The sequence below is a fragment of the Pelophylax lessonae genome (genome assembly GCF_965119305.1).
Source record: "Pelophylax lessonae genome assembly, chromosome: 1".
NCBI classification, from domain to species: domain Eukaryota; kingdom Metazoa; phylum Chordata; class Amphibia; order Anura; family Ranidae; genus Pelophylax; species Pelophylax lessonae.
In genome coordinates, this window is record NC_138768.1 from 391,036,164 (window position 1) to 391,053,984 (window position 17,821).

A 17,821-nucleotide genomic window follows, 5' to 3' on the forward strand; every position below is an offset into this window, starting at 1 on the left:
AAAAGATGTTACACATTCAATAAAACTGAATTTTTTTTTTTTTTTTTTACAAATTTGTCTATTTCTCTGCTTATTATAGAAGCAGAACATAAGGCCTATGACTTTCCCAGACAAGAAACTAGGATACCTTTTGCACCAACATTTTAAAAGACAGATCCTTGCAAAACCCAAGTGATATTATGTCAATTCAGATACAAACAAGGGGTCATCAATCCATACCGTACTAGATGAATCTTATGCAATTATAAAAATGTGTCTATTTTGTCCATTTTATCTGCTTATTATAGAAGCAGAACATAAGGCCTATGGCTTTCTTAGACAAGAAACTATGACACCTTTTGCACCAACATTTTAAAAGACAGATCCTTGCAAAACCCAAGTCATATTATGTCAATGTGCAAACTGTTGGCGCTATGTAAATCATGTATAATAATTCAGATACAAACAAGGGGTCATCAATCCATACCGTACTAGATGAATCTTATGCAATTACGGCATCTACTACAGTCACTGTCAATAAAATATAATGCTGGGGGGGGAAAAAATGTCACTTAGGGCTCTCAAAGAAGCTCAAAGAAGCAGCTCCTACAGGCTTTTGAGCTTTTTGAGCTCTCATTTTTTTTCTGCCTGGAAACTCCTCTCCATGTTAGCCCACACCATGGCTTTTTTCAGTTTACAGACATATGCTCCTACAGGCAGAAAAAAAAAAAACCCTACCAAACTTGCATTTTTGAGAGGAGCTCTTTAGCAGAAAAGATGCCTAAGTGCCGAAAAACACGCAAAAAAGCTAAAAAAAAAGCATGAAAACGCAAAAAAAAAAAAAAAAAGGAAAAATTAGCTAAGGGGAGGGTTTGTGAAAAAAAAAATGCTTATACCTGTAAAAGCTGAAAAAAGCTCAAATAAGCTCAATAAAAAATGCACAAAAGAGCACAAAAAAGCACAAGTTTCTTCAAGCTTTTAGGCAGAGAAATAAAAGCTCAAATGCCTATAAAAGCAGATTTTTTTTTTAGCTGCAGTGTGCATGGATCCTTTTCTCATTTTTTCCTGCCTGGAAACTCTCCCCCATGTTACCCAATGTGCCTATGCAAACTATGGCTTTTTCAGGAGTTTACAAGCCTATGCTATTCCAGGCAAACCCCCCACCACCAAACTTGTGTTTTTGAGAGGAGCTTTTCGAGCAGAAAAGATGCCTAAGTGAAAAAAAACACGCAAAAGAGCTCACAAAAGCACGAAAATGCACAAAAAAAAGAAAAGGAAAAATTAGCTAAGGGGAGGGTTTGTGAAAAAAAAAAAAAACGTTTATGCTTTCAAAAGCTTAAAAAAGCTAAAATAAGCTCAAATAAGCTCAATAAAATGCGTATAAGAGCACAAAAAAGCACACGATTCTTCAAGCTTTTAGGCAGAGAAATTAAAGCTCAATGCCTGTAAAAGCAGGTATTTTTTTTAGCTGCAGTGTGCATGGGTCCTTAGGCTCTCATTTTTTTCTGCCGGGAAACTCGCCCCTATGTTAGCCAATGTGCACATGCACACCATGGCTTTTTTCAGAAGTTTACATGCATTTGCTCTTCCAGGCAGAACCCCACCTTAAAAAACTCACAATTTTGAGAGGAACTTTTGAGCAGAAAAGTGCCCAAAAACACGGAAAAGTGAGAGAAGGGTTTGTGAAGAAAAAAAAAAAACACCTATGCTCGCAAAAGCTGAAAAAAAGGTCAAATAAGCTCAATAAAAATGTGCAAAAGAGCACAAAAAGTACAAGCTTCAAGCTTTTAGGCAGAGAAATAAAAGCTCAAATGCCTGTAAAAGCAGCTTTTATTTTGAGTGTGCCCTTAGGCTCCATGCACACTGGGCTTAAAAAAATGACAGCTCTCCTAGCAGGGAAAAAAAACTCATATAGAGCATTAGAGAACTTTTTGTTCAGAGTTTAGACGTGTTTAGGAGAGTTTTGCGATTTTTCTGCCAGTAAACTCCAACCAGAAACGCAAACCAGGTATTTTTTTTTTTTTCTGCCTCTAAATGTTGAGCTCAATCGTCCTAATGTGCATGGACACATAGGAAAACATTGAGTTGCTTCTACAGGCAGAACACAAAACTCCTATAGAAGCAGCCATTTTTAAGCCAGTGTGCATGGAGCCTTATATTCTACAGTGCTGGAGAGCACATAGAAACAGCATTCAATCATAGATCAATCAGCATCAAAAGGAAACGTTTTCATTATTACATTTACTTGTTTATGAGAAAATTGTAACATTCAATAGATGATTTGTATATAAGGGAGGCATCAGACCTAAAATAGGGAGATTTGAAAGAGCAAAATGTAACAGAAGGTCGCAGTCTGTCCCTCTAACAAAGGGACATTTCAGAACAATATCGTCAGTTTGAATCCCAACCATGACACTACCTGCCTGGAGTTTATATGTTCTCCCTGTGCCTGTGTGGGATTCCTCCGGGTACTCCGGTTTCCTCCCATAATACAAAGACTTGCTGGTAGGTTAATTGGCTTCTGTCTAATTTGGCCCTAGTATATGCATGTATGAATGTGAGTTAGGGACCTTAGATTGTAAGCTCCTTGCTTGAGGGCAAGGACTGATGTGAATGTGCAAAATATATATATATATATATATATATATATATATATATATATGTAAAGCGCTGTGTAAATTGATGGCACTAAATAAGTACCCATAAAATATAAAATAAAATACATGCATTTATATGGCAAAGCAGAAAGTTTGGGTCTTAAATGACTCATTTTATTCCCCCTCCTTATAGAAGGCTTTGATCACAGAGGTGCATTAAAAATAATTCTGTGTGCTTTATCTGTAACGCACTTTCATCAATAACACACGTTATATAGAGTTTCTATGGTAGCACAATACACCTAAAATGCACCATACAGATATAAGCCAGCCCTAACTCTGTGTATTTTAATATGTGGCTTTTAGAACCATTTTTCAGAAATATATAAAGCCTGACAAAGGGATCTAACTTATCCTTAAAGCTTGCATCTTAAATAACTCAAGTTGGCCAACAAAGGGTATGACTAATGGCTGGAATACACGGGCCGAATATCGCCCGATCATTCAACCACCGACTTATGAAAAAGTGTTCCTTGGTCGAAAACGTTGCCAACATACACAGGCCGAATATCGCCCGACCGTTTGACCGCCGACCATCGAAACAGTGCATGTGTGATGATGTTCTACAGATTTTAAATGAACGACCTTAACACCAACGTATAGAATATCGTTCGTTCGCAAACGAGACGACAGAATTTTTCGTTTTTTTCAAACGGGATTTTTCGTTCACAATATCGATATCGGTCACTGATGGCTGGGCATTAACGAGTAGAATATCGGCCGATCCTTCGTTGAACGGAAATTTTCGGCCGATTTTCTTATCGTGTATTCCGGCCATTAAGCAGTAAATAAACCCAAACTTAAATATTTATTATATTGCGGCTTACCAATTCTTGGATGTGGTGGCTGTACTAGTTTCCCTTTTTTTTGGCTTTCTTTCTTCTATTTTCATTTGGTGATCCGGCCAGCAAGTCTGTTTTTCAAAAGCACAAGCTCTCCAGCAGAATGTATCAGTTTAAACAGATGAAACAAACCACTTAACTCTAGCGGGGGTGAATAAAAGGATCAGCCTTTATTTATTCATGTAACACCTTTATCCAAATAGGAAAAAACAGTTTGCTGTAACTGATTATAGAGTGTGAGCTGGAGTTTGGCTTCAGTTTGTTAATGGTTCAAAAGCTGATAATACATTTACCCCCCCCCCCACCACCACCACACACACATACACACACATGCATGTACGCACACACGGACGCACGCACGCACACTGCTGCTGTCTGTTGTGCCTCCTGTGCTCATTCTCCAGTGAGGAGTTTCACTTATACAGGAGGTATGTTACTGGCTAGATCACCAAGTAAAAATAGGAGGAGGAAAGCCAAAAAAAAAGAAAACTGATGCAGTCACCACATCCAATGATTGGTAAGCTGCAATATATTACATTTTGGGTTTTGGGTTTAATGCTTTCAAATTTCTGCATTAATCAATAGCTAACACTCTTCTACTGCTATGGCAGGGAACGCTTATCACCAACCTTATATTTTATTACTACTAGGAAAAGTGAGCTCCTTTGTTGAATGTGATACATAAGGAAGTGCCTGTCATTGAAATGGCGGCGAGTACAGAAGTGCGCGTTGGTATGAATTTATTCTCTGTGAAGTGAAAGCCAAGAATTTAAATTAAATATTTCCACGTACATTATGAAAGATTCTACATAGTTTATAGTTAAAGTAAACTAAACCCAAGAACAAAAATGTAATATATTGTAGCTTACCAAACCGTAGATGAGGTGACGGCATTCTTTTCCATTTTTTTGTAAGCCAAGTACATTTTTTGCAAGTATAGAAAAGAAATCTGTTGACCCTGTCAGAAATCTGGTGTTCTTGTACCTTTGTGTGCACTAAACTGAAATCTCAAATAGTATTATCAGCATTTCCAACTATCCTTTGTGAACTACATAAAACCCTTCTTGTTTATGTATAAGAGATAGGGAGAGGGGGATCTGTTCTGTAGTCCTGTCCTAGGGTGACAAAGCTGATACTCCATTGATACAGTACAGTGAGTGAGCATTTTTATCATAGGACAGGAATAATTTTACTGGTAGAATCGCCAGGTGATTATAAAGGTAAAATACATATACAGTAACTAATACAGCCACTAAGCTGTAAAGTATTACATTTCTGTTTTTGGATTGAGATACACGTTGAGGGAGCTGTGCATGGTCGCCGATCGCCTTCTAAATTCAACTTGTACACTTAAAGTAGAACTAAAGTAGAACTATAGCCAAAACTTTTTTTCTTTTCATTTTGGATAGAGGGTTATAACCCCTGTTGGATTCTTTTTTTCACCATCTGTGTCCCATTGTGGAGATTTCCCTTCACTTCCTGTCCCATAGCCAAACAGGAAATGAGAAGAAATCCCTACAAATTAACCGCTTGCCGACCGCCCACAGTAATATTACTGCGGCAGTGCAGCTTCCCTATGTCCAGTCACGTAATACTACGTGACTAGAGGGGAAGGGGATTTGGCGGCGTGCGCGCCACACTCCCGTTGTGTTGTGTGTTGGGAGGCAGGCCGCGGGAGGAGAGGCGGCGATCGTCCCGGAAACGGAGAGAAGACCCGCCTGCTTATGTAAACAAAGCAGGCGGATCTTCTGTGAGACAGGCAAGAACAGATCAGCAGCTAAGCTGAAACTGCGATCTGTCTGTCTCTGTCACAGAACCCCTCCACACACACAGTTAGTAAGCATACAGGCATACATAAACCCCTTTTGTTCTCCCACAGTGTTAACCCCTTCCCTGCCAGTGTCATTATTACAGTAACAGTGCATATTTTTAGCACTGATTACTGTAGTAATGTCACTGGTACCCCAAAAAGTGTCAGGGGACCGATCTGTCTGCCGCAATGTCTCAGTCCCGCTAAAAATCGCAGATCGCCGCCATTACTAGTAAAAAAAAAAACAATAACAATGACATAAATCTTTCCTGTAGTTAGTAGACGCGATAACATTTTGCGCAAACCGATCAAAATATGCCTTTTGCGATTTTTTTTACCAAAAATATGTAGCAGAAAACAAATTGGCCTAAAATGTTTAAAAAAATGTATTTTTTACTTTTTTTGGGGGGGAATGTTCTATAGCATAATGTGAAAAATATTGTTTTTTTTCACAATTGTCGCTATTTTTTTGTTTATATCGCAAAAAATAAAAATCGTACAGGTGATCAAATACCACCAAAAGAAAGCTCTGTTTGTGGGAAAAAAAGGACGTAAATTTTGTTTGGGTACAGCGTCGCACGACCACGCAATTGTCTGTTAAAATAATGCAGTGCCGAATTGCAAAATAGGGCCTGGTCAGGAAGGGGGTAAAACCTTCCCGGGCTGAAGTGGTCAAGAGAATTCCTTGGGGCCCACCAGGTCACCAGAACTAGTGTCCCCTCCGGAAGATTTCCTCTCTATTACTTTTCTGGGGCCAACCCAAAATTTGGGATTTTCTTTTACTTTCATTTTTAATGATAACGGTAAACCGAACAAATAGAGAGGGGGAATCCCTTTAACGGGGGCACCGACTGCAACAAGAGACTGATACATTTTTTTTTTGTTAGGTTAGGTAGGTTAGTGAACAAATAGAGAGGGGGAATCCCTTTAACGGTGGCACCGACTGCAATAAGAAACTGATACAATTTTTTTTTTTTGTTAGGTTGGGTAGGTTAGTGAAAGTTTAATGATAGGTAGGACATTCTGGTTTTCATTCTGATTAGAACTGAGTTCTAATCCCTGTCCAATCTATCCAAAACTAAATAAAAAAAAAAAACAGTTTTTGCCCTTAGTTAAACTTTAGGCTTTGACAATAAAACCAGGAAGCGGATTGGTTGCTGTGCAGAGCCGCACCAGATTATGTACTCTACAGTTATAGTAAATCTTCCCCTTTACCTTCCCTCTAGCCTTGAACATTCTATACAATTTTAAAGTAATTCTGCCAGCCACTGCATTGCACAGTAAGGCCTCTTGCACTTGGGCCATATTTGTAGCTTTTTTTTTAAGAATTGTTTAATTTTTTTTAATTTTTTTTACAGATAAGCAGGTGCATTGTTGTCCAGGGTAGAAAAAAATAGTATATCTTACATCTGTAATTTATGCATATACTTGTGTATACACAAGTGCATCTGATCATTTAGGTGTAAACTGAAACACTGTCAGAAGAGGATGAAGAATATTTTTCTGTGTGTATACGCGCATGCACATATATGCACCTGTATGAGTGTATATGTGAGGTCTTTACAGAGTGCTGAGGCCTGTATAGAGCGAATGAGCCATTTGCTTATCTGGCTAGGTTGCTTGGAACTCCATGCAGGCAACCTATGTTACTGAATCGCAGTGGCTGTATGGACACATCCGCACGTCCTAATTTGACAGGCGTGCAGGGGTGCGTTCAAAGGCACGCCGTCTGCCAGCAAGATCCTGTGTATAAACATCAGTAAATGATTATGTCCATGTGCAAGAGGCCTAAAGTCTACATTGTCTTTGACTCAAGAAAGAATGACCTGATGATTACCTGGTCCACGGAAAGCATTTGTAGAGCAGAGAAGACAAAGTCAGGCCTGACATATACTGCTCTTCTGGTGTAAGGAGAGCAGGATTTTGGGAATGAGAGGGGAGAAAAGCTGTAGACGGCCAGACTGCACGTTGTGCTCTTTTCAGAGGGGGGAAGCTCTCCTCCCTGCCCACCCTTTGCTGCCAGGGGAAGGGGAGGCAGAGCCTGGATCCTTGGCCAGCACTGCTCTCCTGAGCTCTTGGCAAGGGGGACATAGAGGCAGGGGAGAGGAAGGGTTGAAGTTTGCTATCCACAAGAAGAGTTGTAGGGGGAGGGAAGGCCACTTGTTCGTCTCCCTGATTCTGAACGGCCACTACTGGGGTGAAGAGGCTGGGTAATGTAACCTCCATTTCTCCTTTGCACTCACTTTTCCATACAGGCTGTATTTAGGGAGATCGAGCCTATGGTAGGCTCATGGGGAGAATCTGTGTTCTCTGCAAAAGGCTGAAGCTTATTAACTCCAAATGAGCCAGGATAAAGCTAAGGCTCCTAACCCTTGAGAAAAAGAAATGGAGCAAATAATTTTTTTTTTTTAATTCAATAAATGTTAACACTTATTTTCTGCAGATAAGTACACTTTTAGCCTTGGAACTCTAAGTTTTCGCAGTTATGAACTGACTCAACAGCTGGCCTGCTCCTCTAATAACCCTTTGCAGTCTATTTAATGGTGCTGATTGCAGGCTGATTCATAGAACAGGTGGAGCTGCTGGAGCCAATTGTCACTTGCATAGCCCTGTGTACAGGTAACATGGCAAGTAGGGCTGGCTTGGTTGGCATGCACATTAGCATAGGGATCTTTATTTAAAGGGAAAAAAGTGACAGTCATTTTAAGCAGAATCCAATGAGATTTAAAAATTACACCCACATGACTGAAAATAAAGATGCTTATCATCGGGCTAAAGATTTGTGACCTGAGCCCTAAAGCTGCATACACACTGTACAATTTTCTTTAGATGTTTCCTTTAGATTTACCAAAACCATATAATATGAGGTTGAACCTAAACCCTTTCAATTTGTATGGAATCAGGCAGGCCCTTGCACTACATAGCTGAAGATAAAACTAAATGAAATTGAACAACAAAAGTTGTATAGTGTGTATCCAGCTTTAGGGCTCGTTTACATTGCAGTCCCTGTGTTCACTGTGCAGTTCTGCATGCACAGTTATATACATTGGTAGTGAATGCATTGGCATTATTTATTTTCATGTTTCTTTTTACTTGCATTTGCATGCAATTTACAATTTACATGCATTTGGCGGTATGTTCACATACGTTCAGTACGTGTAAAAAATGCCTGTTTTTAAAAAGCCCATGAAAACACTGCAATGGTGTAAACTGGACTCATTCCAATAAAGGCGTTTTTCTTGTACAGGTGTAAATGAGCCTGAAGACAATATTTTTTGACAGATTGTCAAGATTGCAAGGAAAACTGTAATGTGAATTCCTGTAGCAGAATGCACTATTGATTGATGTACAAATTATTAGTACACATAAATGCATATTTTGTAAGTGAATATTTGCCTGTATTTGGGTGCTTATTCCTATCCCCTCCCTATGGGATTACTGATTGTTTTGGTAGCTAAATGTGATGGCAGAATACATTGAGAGATGCAGATAGCTGGAGAAGTCAATGGCCAAGTCCTACATCACCAGAAAAGTCCTAAAATGCTAAGCTGTAAACTTCAAAAAACTAATTTTCATAACTACATAGATGATAAAGGTAGATACTGTTAGAGTTGATGCCCCTCCATTTCTTTACACAATACTAAAATTTACATTTGTGACAACACTGATCACACATTTCATAGTATGTTCTCAATATATATATATATATATATATATATATATATATATATATATATATATATATATATATATTTATTTATAGGCAGCCACTATTTCTGTAATAAACATTTCCTGGACAGGTATTATGCAGGCTTCATATTAAGGTGTGCTTATTGTGTCTCTGACAGATAAATATCCGATAAAAGGACAATCTTTGAATAGACTTGATACTAAGTATAAAGGGAAACATACACATTTGCTATCCCTTGCCTTGTAAAGCAGCCATTAACCTCCAAAACGAATATGTTATGCAAAGAACACTGCATTGTAGGGTTGAGACACTGCAGGTATAGCTTTTACATGTGCATCATCATTGCCCAGTATTCAGCAGTGGAAATCGACTTTTATTGAAATGTCGGACTCTTGTGCAGAGAATAGGCTATCAGCTGCAGAAAAGATAGCAGCAGTCTGATTTATCAGGCGATGAGCAATGAAGGTAATTATTCAGTATAGCAGTGCTCACATAGAACGTTTTTGAGAGACTGAGCAGCCTTGATAGTGGAACTAGTGACTAGCTTGGTAATTTACAGGTGACAGGTTGTATGCTTCATGGTCACAGGCAGCAGCAACCACAGGAAAGTTTTAGTAAGATGTGGCTTTTTGCAAAAGAGCTCCCATTATATGATAAGGCTCACATTGTATGACAGGGCTCACAATATATGATGGGGCTTACAGAGCTCACATTACATGATAGGGCTCACATTCTATGATGGGGCTCACAATATATGATAGGGCTCACATTATGATGGGGCTCACATTATATGATGGGGCTTACAGGGCTCACAATATATGATAGTGCTCACATTATGATGGAGCTCACATTATATGATAGGGCTCACATTATATGATAGGGCTCACATTGCATGATGGGGCTCACATTGTATAATGGGGCTCACATTGTATGATGGGGCTCACATTGTATGATGGGGCTCACATTGTATGATGGGGCTCACAGGGCTCACATTGTATGATAGGGCTCGCATTGTATGATAGGGCTCACATTGTATGATAGGGCTCATATTGTATGATAGGGCTCACATTGTATGTTGGGGCTCACATTTTATGATAGGGCTCATATTGTATCATAGGGCTCACATTGTATAATAGGGCTCACATTGTATGTTGGGGCTCACATTGTATGATGGGGCTCACATTGTATGATGGGGCTCACATTATATGATAGGGCTCACATTGTATGCTAGGGCTCACATTGTATGATAGGGCTCACATTATATGATAGGGCTCACATTGTATGATAGGGCTCACATTATATGATAGGGCTCACATTGTATGATAGGGCTCACATTATATGATAGGGCTCACATTGTATATTGGGGCTCACATTGTGTGTTGCGGCTCACATTGTATGATAGGGATCACATTATATAAAAGGGCTCACATTCTATGATAGGGCTCACATTGTATGTTGGGGCTCACATTATATGATAGGGCTCACATTGCATGATAGGGCTCACATAGTATGTTGGGGCTAACATTATATGATAGGGCTCACATTATATGATAGGGCTCTCATTGTATGTTGGGGCTCGCATTATATGATAGAGCTCACATTGTATGATAGGGCTCACATTGAATGATGGGGCTCACATTATATGTTGGGGCTTACATTATATGATAGGGCTCACATTGTATGATAGGGCTCACATTGTATGATGGGGCTCACATTGTATGATAGGGCTCACATTGTATGTTGGGGCTCACATTGTATGATAGGGCTCACATTGTATGATAGGGCGCACATTGTATGTTGGGGCTCACATTGTATGATGGGGCTCACATTGTATGATGGGGCTCACATTGTATGATAGGGCTCATATTGTATGATGGTGCTCAAAGGGCTCACAGGGCTGACAATATATGACAGGGCTCACATTGTATGATGGGGCTCACATTGTATGATAGGGCTCATATTGTATGATGGTGCTCACAGGGCTCATAGGGCTGACAATATATGACAGGGCTCACATTGTATGATGGGGCTCACAGGGCTCACAATATATGATAGGGCTTACATTGTATGATGGGGCTCACAGGGCTGACAATATATGACAGGGCTCACATTGTATGATGGGGCTCACAGGGCTCACAATATATGATAGGGCTTACATTGTATGATGGGGCTCACAGGGCTCACAAATTCACAATATATGATAGGGCTCACATTGTATGATGGGGCTCACATTGTATGATAGGGCTCACATTGTATGTTGGGGCTCACATTGTATGATAGGGCTCACATTGTATGATAGGGCTCACATTGTATGTTGGGGCTCACATTGTATGATGGGGCTCACATTGTATGATAGGGCTCACATTGTATGATAGGGCTCACATTGTATGATAGGGCTCACATTGTATGATAGGGCTCACATTGTATGATGGGGCTCACAGGGCTCACAATATATGATGGGGCTTACATTGTATGATGGGGCTCACACTTTATGATTACATTGGAGCATTTCACAATCACAAGTATTGTTCTATGCATGCTTTGGGAAGTGGTGACACCAGCAAAGTTGACACACTCCCGGACACACGCTGTGCGTACTATGCAGACGACACCAGGCATAACTTTTACAGTTATATAGCCCATTATACATTAATCACACGTAATAAAAACATATACTAATAGATAGAATGCATCAGAAATATATGCCAATAGATACAATGATATGGAAACATATGATAATTGATAAAATGCCACATAAACATTTACTAAAAGGTACAATGCTATCGAAACATATAATATTAGATACAGTCCTATAGAAAATGTTGTAATAGATACAAAGTTAAAGAAACATGCAGTCCATCACACACACACACACACACACACACACACACACATATATATATATATATATATATATATATATATATATATATATATATATATATATATAGTGCTTTAGAAAAAATTATAAATAGATAAATTACTATAGAAGAACGTTTTAATAGATACAATGCTAAAGAATAAATACACAACGCTGTAGAAGTATATAGTACTGAATGAAATTAATACCATGCTATAGATACATATATTAATTGATATAATGCTATAGCAACCTATACTTATCGATAAAGAAACGTAAAAAAATAAATATATATAATACTACCGAAAAACATACTTAAACACACTCAATGCTATAAAAGCATATGCTATGAGAAACAATGTTATAAAAACATATACCCCTTGTCCATTCGATGTGGAAACAGTGCTATCTAAAGTGCTATAGGTAAAAAAATACAAATAGATACAAAACTATAGAAAATATATGTGTAGCTACAAAGCTATTGAAATATATATGAATTCATAAAACACTGTAGAAACACAGATGTATAGATACAATGTTGTAGAAGTGTATAGCAACAGATACCATGCTATAGACACATATACTAATAAATAACGCTATAGAAAAATATACTAATAGATACAATGCTATATAAACGTATGCTATGAGACACAATGTTAGAGCAACATATACAAACAGTCTATCAAATGAGGAAACAAGTGTGACAACTGATGGGATTGAATATAATACATTCAATGATCGTATACTTTTACACCAAAATATGGAGATCTAAACCTGGGAGAAGATGAGAATACTGAAATAAACACGAGCTCTCAGAGATAATACAAGAAACTGAGAAATTATTTTATTTATTAGAACATAAAGCTCAACAATCTAACATAACATATAATACTTACAAATAACATGTGCGCATATTAGTAACATGTATATGCACACTTAACATAGCGGCAATAGTACATATAGTAATAAAACAAATACACATATAAATACGTACAAACAGACCAACAAACACAAACACATACATACAAAGGTATACATACAAAAGCAAATTGAACCACCCATACTCCATACTCACATTAAGAACATATACACACACATACAGTATGTATGGAACATATAAAGCACACACACATATACATATATATATAGTAAAAACACTGATTTTTTTTATTTATTTATTTTCTTACATTTTTTATAATAAGAAAGGGAGACATCTTGTGGATATTATAATTGGGATGACACACGTCCCAACCAATAATCACTCCATATAGAATACATTACATTACAAATGTCTTACACCCAGATCATATAGTTATGCAAAGAAAGAAATGAAAAAAAAAACCCGTGCACATCACAAGTCGTATTTGGTGTTATAAATAAGCATAACTGATTTCTAAACAACACAATCTGTCCCCGTATGGTGATCAACCATATTGTACATTTCCCTGAGATGCCTGCACGTAATACCCTATATGTGGAAGAGGCTCCAGATACTGGCCATCTGCTTGGAGTATCTCTAATACTGTTATCACCATTCACCAAAACACTCATTATCACTCTGATTGTACACTGCAGGTATTTACAAAAGTCAGGGATTTATAAATTAATAATACTCAAGAAAGCAGATCTTATATATTTGACATGTATGCATTTTCCACTTTTTTTTAGTAGCAGCGCTGATATTGTGATAGGGCAATATATATATATGTGTATGTGTGAGTATTTTAGCTGTGTGAGTGTGTGATGCAATGAGAGGTGGGAGTGAGCACAGCCCTCCGATCACCTGTGTTGTGTACCTGTGTGCAGGAAATGTACAGCCTGCCTATAGACACACGTGTGCTGGACTCGGTATGATGGAAAGACAAGCCATCCCTCTGCCAGGACAGGATATCTGCCCCTGTGTCCTTTCACTGGGATCATCCTGCGAATCATAACAGGATACGGGGCTCTGTGCACCTTAGCTCTTCTCATGCCCTATTTTCCTTTTCATGTGTTCCAAAGCTATTCACTCACATCCTTTTACATCACATCACATAGATTACGTGACCACGGGTACCTGTCATTCTATCCATCACCTGTCCAATTCTTCATCACAATACCGACCTACCCAGATACCTTCCACATCAGATTATCTATCTATCTATCTATCTATCTATCTATCTATCTATCTATCTATCTATCTATCTATCTATCTATCTATCTATCTATCTATCTATCTATCTATCTATCTATCTATCTATCTATCTATCTATCTATCTATCTGTCTGTCTGTCTGTCTGTCTGTCTGTCTGTCTGTCTGTCTGTCTGTCTGTCTGTCTGTCTGTCTGTCTGTCTGTCTGTCTGTCTGTCTGTCTATCTATCTATCTATCTATCTATCTATCTATCTATCTATCTATCAAGATAGTAATAAAAAAAAGTAAAAAACTTTGCTACCAGTGAACTATATTATTATCTTCTCTCTCTCTCTCTCTCTCTCTCTCTCTCTCTCTCTTTATATATATATATATATATATATATATATATATATATATATATATATAGGGAGAGAGAGAAAGAAAGAGAGTATATATATATATATATATATATATATATATATACATACTAGATATTATTGCCTCTCTCTCTCTATCCCTATATATATATATATATATATATATATATATCACATTAATAAATATAGCTAGCAGAAAACAGATACGTTTGTATTGATTTTAGACATTTTTTGCCTCTCTATCTCTGTACATATCACATAAATTATTACATATAAAAAACAAACATTTTTGTTTTGATTTTATATCTTTTTTATTGCTCGCTCTATCTCTCTCTCTCCCTCCTCTCTCTTCCCCTCTATCTCTGTATATATATCACATAAATACATGCATATAGCAAAAAAACAAACATTTTTTTATTGATTTTATATTATTTTATTGCTATCTCTCTCTCTTCCTCTCTATATGTCTGTATATATACCACATAAATACACACATATAGCTAACAATGTTGTTGTGTGTGTGTATATATATATATATATATATATATATATATATATATATATGTATGTTTTTATTTCTCTCTCTCTGTATATGTATAACATACATACACATAGCAAGAACGCAGAAAACTTTGTTTTGATTTTATACATTTTTGCCTCTCTTCCTCTCTATCTCTGTATCTATCTATCTATCTATCTATCTATCTATCTATCTATCTATCTATCTATCTATCTATCTATCTATCTATCTATCTATCTATCTATCTATCTATCTATCTATCTATCTATCTATCTATATATATATATATATATATATATATCACATAAATACATACATATAAGCAAACTTTCTTTATTTTTTCTATATATTTTTCCTGTTACCTCTCTCTCTATCTCTCTATCTCTCTCTCTCTCTCTCTGCCTCTTTCTCTCTATCTCTTTATATATATCCCACAAATACATACGGTACATACAGCAAAAAAAGGAAATAAATAAGTGAATATATATATATATATATATATATATATATATATATATATATATATATATATATTATATATAATATAATATATATATAACACATTTGCTTTACTGATGCAGCTATAAGAGAGAGAGGGAGCGCAATGAAAAATGTAAAAATGTTTGTTCACTCGTTATAATTTTTTTTTTTTTTTTAACCTTTGAATTTCAAAGTATATACATAGAAGAAGCCCCTGTGCATTTGTTTGTGTAAGCACATAAAAAGGAACTCCATCCATCCATTTGAATTTGCACACCTAGTATACCTGGATCCAAATTAGCGGCCGACTTCTTTGCTCAGAGCCCACTGTTCGCACATATATGTCCATGACTGTAGGCTTTCTTTTTATCAAATTAACGAATGCAATTTATAGGTATCAAACTACCAATAAATAACACATACTAACCATAACACAAACGAAATAGAATAGATAGCAATTAGAACATGCCATTATTTCCCCAGCAACAATCAGATGTGGATGGAATGATGAGCTGGGCACTGGTGGATGGGGTTAATTGGCAGGTTGGCTGGAAAGGGAATAGGTCATATAGACAGCACCTGTACAGAAATATAGCTTGTAGGTGAATGAGACCCATGACACAGGGCACTGCACCCATCTCTCTCTATATATATCAATCACATAAATACATACATATAGCAAATAAGCAAACTTTATTGTTTCTATATATTTTTTCCTGTTATCTCTCTCTCTCATCATATTCGTTTTTTTTTTTTTTACCCTGCCAGCAAAAGCAATGATAAGCATGGGCTATGGGTGCTGTAAAGTATTTTTTAACAGAACTATTGCTGTGGTCCTAAGCTAGCTGGCACACAATGGGTTAACCTCAGATGGCAGGGCAATGTGTGTATTCACATTATTTAAAAAAAAAAAAAAAACAGTCTAGGATCAATGCTATTGCCTTCAGTAAATGAGAAGTGAAGGGCTGTTATTTGAAAGGTTTAGCAGTGAAAGGGTTAGTGGGCTGAGGGTGCTCCTGGGAATGTGAGGGAAGAGGCTGCACCCACATTGTGTTCTGGGAGACAGTTCCCCCACTCTGATGGGGTTTAGGAGCAGAGCCAGATATGGGACAGCTGCATCCCAAGTCTCTAATTCCTTTCTCAGGACAAAAAAAAAGCCATGCCACCTGCTGTTAGATCCTGAGAGTTGCCAGTGCATGCACTGCCTCATTCACAGTACCCAGCACAAGCAAAATATTGGGTTTGCTCAAGCAGGGCACACAAAAGAAAATGATCAGAACTGTTTTTTAGCAGAATAGTCAGACAAAAACCAGGAATGGGTGCTGGCAATTTGATGTCAGGCGACACATTCTAATAATAAGACATATTAATCTCTGTCTAACAGATCAGCAGTCACTTCAAAATCCTGTTTACCAATTAATGTTAGTGGTGCCTTTCAAAGTGCCATTTGCAGAACCTTTGATGCTAATGAACACACTCTCTGGGAGACCATGGGAAAGATGCTCTGTGCACTTCCACACAGCCTAAGCCATTGCTGCACTGATGAGCTCACAGAAAGCTCGCTCACATGTTTATCACTGAAACAATTCCCTTGCTTTTATGTAAACACCTGCATCATAATTATGCATTTCATTTGCATGTCGCATACAGTTCAATAAGAAGAGATCTATACAAAAAAAATTACGCCTTTCCTCCCTGACTTCCCAGGAATACCTTAATGCAGGGGTTAAATTAAAGGGAAGTTTTAGGGTTGAGTTTTTATTGTCAAGTTTACATTGAAGTCATTTTTTTTTTATTTCATGTCTCATGTCTACATGCTTTTGTTACCTCTTTTAATTATTGCTCTACATCTGCCATTTGTTGCTTTTCCTCTAGAGATGAGTTTTTTTTTTTTTTTTTTATTCCTTTAAAATCATTTAGCTTCATTTTTATGTAGCATTACATTTTTTTTTTTTTTTATTAAACCCAAAAACAAACCAAAAAAATAATATATTGCAGCCTACCGGTTCCTAGATGTGGTAGCTGCATTTGTTTTCTTCTTAAATTTTTTATTCAAATTTTATTACATAGTACAGAGAACAGTGCAACAAAGAATTCTAGCAGGAAAGAAGCACCATTACAAGTTTCCAGTTTATAGTAAAGCAGATTTATGCCCCCCCCCCCTCCAAAAATTAAAAGTTAGCAGCTATACATACTGTTATCTGTCAAAAACCGATACCTGCTCCCCCCTGAAAGGTGCTAAATGTGGCACCAGAGGGGGGGGGGGGGGGGGACAGATGAGCGGAATCTTTTTGCCACTTTTGAATGGAACTCCCCTTTAAGTGAGAAGGTTGGATATACATATGGGGGGTGGGGGATGGGGGGGTAATAAAACTGGTACACACAGAGAATGTGGTGCAGCTGTGCATTTGAACCAATTAGCTTCTAACTTCAGCTTCTTCAATAATGCTTTGACAATAAAACCTAGAAGCTGGTTAGTTGCTATGCAGAG

The 17,821-nt window shown here is 37.5% G+C and overlaps 1 protein-coding gene across 1 annotated transcript in view; it reads right to left on the reverse strand.

The window, feature by feature from the left end:
* The window catches only part of NFIB (nuclear factor I B), a 402,638-nt gene extending 395,395 nt beyond the window's left edge, over positions 1-7,243 (reverse strand). Inside the window, exon 1 of the mRNA XM_082244100.1 lies at positions 7,126-7,243. Within this exon, the coding sequence (XP_082100226.1) occupies positions 7,126-7,143 (18 nt within the window). The 5' untranslated portion in view covers positions 7,144-7,243. The remainder of the gene's footprint in view (positions 1-7,125) is intronic.
* Positions 7,244-17,821: the final 10,578 nt, after the last annotated feature.